The 1,867-nt window shown below is 50.3% G+C and overlaps 1 protein-coding gene across 3 annotated transcripts in view; it reads right to left on the bottom strand.

The window, feature by feature from the left end:
* Positions 1–1,861, bottom strand: part of ATR (ATR serine/threonine kinase) — a 212,711-nt gene extending 210,850 nt beyond the window's left edge. For all 3 annotated transcript variants that reach the window (XM_006757505.2, XM_015559911.1, XM_015559912.1), the window contains exon 1: positions 1,683–1,861. In XM_006757505.2, coding sequence (XP_006757568.1) covers positions 1,683–1,741 — 59 coding nt within the window. In that variant the 5' untranslated portion in view covers positions 1,742–1,861. The remainder of the gene's footprint in view (positions 1–1,682) is intronic.
* Positions 1,862–1,867: the final 6 nt, after the last annotated feature.

Genomic DNA, 1,867 nt, shown 5'->3' with positions numbered 1-1,867 from the left:
GTAAATTTCAAAGCCTGGGAATAATTCTCCATGGCTCTCCCTCTAATTTCTGTGTTCTGTATTCCAGCTCCCAGCCACACTTCCTCTTCTGCCTCAAACAGATTGTCAAACTGCAGCGGGAAGGCCGGGGAGGGTTGCGGGGCAGAGGGAGGGGGGTAAGAGATCAACCGAAGGACTTGTATGCCTGCATATAAGCATAACCAATGGACATAAGACACTGGGGGGTAAGGAAGGCCAGGGAATTGTCAAGGGGGGGAAGGGGGGGGAGGAGACATATGTAGTACTCTTTGTAATACTTTAAGCAATAAAAAAAGAAAGGTAACTGTTGATGAAAGAGACTATAAATAAATCTAAGATATTATTTTTATTAACACATCTCACAGAGGTAGAGATATAAGGAAAGAGAAGTATTAACAAGCTATTTCTATATTAAAGCAAAACATTATTGAGAAAAAACATACTAAAAGCTTAGCATTGAGCCTGAATAATGAATCTATACATCACCTTCCCAAAATGAGCACTTGTATTCTTCTTTTAGAAAGGCATATGTTAGTTTATAAAATATTAATACCAAGTATGCCCCCAGTACTCATGCAAAGTGAAAAAATTCACATGCACAAAAATAGGATGATTCTGTCAGGACAAGTATAGCCCCTTCATTTATCCTCTTCTATATATATATATAAAAGGCTAATATGCAAAGTGTCCCCCCAGGAGTTTGACCCTGAGACCAGGAGTTCAATCCTCTCTATGATGTGTGCTGACCACCAGGAGGTGGTGCATAATGAAGGAAGGCCCCCATCAGCCATGATCTCCAGCCAGGCTTAGGAACCCTACCTGTGCACACATTTCATGCACCAGGCCCCTAGTCCTATATAATAAAGAGCTAATATGCTAACTAGACCAAACAGCAGAACAACAGGCCGGAGGACCTTTTGGATGGAGAACCTTTTGGATGAAGCCAGGAGGGGACAGGAAGGGAGGGGAGGGAAAGGGAGGGAAGGGGAAAGAGAAGAGGGGGGAGGGGGGAGAAGGAAGAAAAGAAAACGCAAGACAAGACGAACACAGGAAAGCCCTGCCTCCTAGTGCTGTGGGAAAGGTGGACAAAAATCTGCCCCTCTTCTGGGACGACAGGTTTATATTTCACTCTTAGGTTTTCAGAAAACAAGCTTTTGCAACTGAAACTATATTAAATTACCTTCAACTTCCGGCAACATCCTGTGCACTTCGTGAACGCCATGCCCGACCCGGGCTCTCCGACTGAAATAACGGATTGGGGCCGGAGGTCCAAGCGAAAGGGGTCCCATCCTCAGAATGGCCTAAGGTTTCGCTTCGAAGAAGGAATCGAACTGCCTTTCCTAGCAATTCGCCTTCCTTGCACAGAATCAGAACTAATGATTTTTCTCCCATGGATAGTTCTGAGTCAAAATGTGAAGCTAAAAACCCCATTCCTCCACAAGCAATCATAAATCCTAGAGACTGGGGCAGTCCCTCACGTAAGGCAAGAAGCAGGTGAGCGCAGCCAGCGACGGGAAGTGAGCAGGGGCGAGCGCATCCGGGCCCTGGCCTCAGTCCCGGCCGCCTCCCTCTCCGCGGGCGTCCCCACCGCTGTCCGAGGGAGGCGCTGCTCCGCCCGAGAGCACCCACCCCCTACAGGGGAGCCGCGGCCCGGGGGCACCTACCTGCCCAGCTCCCGCAGGGCGGGGATCATGGACGCCAGCTCCAGGCCGGGCTCGCCCATGGTGAGGAGCGCGACGCTCGTCCACGACGCGGAGAGGGCTCTCGGCGTCTCCACGGCCTCTGCCGTGCGGCTCAGCGCTGGAAGGGGCCTCGCGGAGCCCAAAACTCCTCCCGGAAGCCGCGGTGG

Source organism: Myotis davidii, unplaced genomic scaffold (assembly GCF_000327345.1).
Source record: "Myotis davidii unplaced genomic scaffold, ASM32734v1 scaffold495, whole genome shotgun sequence".
In the NCBI taxonomy this organism is placed as follows: domain Eukaryota; kingdom Metazoa; phylum Chordata; class Mammalia; order Chiroptera; family Vespertilionidae; genus Myotis; species Myotis davidii.
The sequence above is the reverse complement of the archived record's forward strand: the minus strand, read 5'-3'. Positions and strand labels throughout refer to the sequence as shown.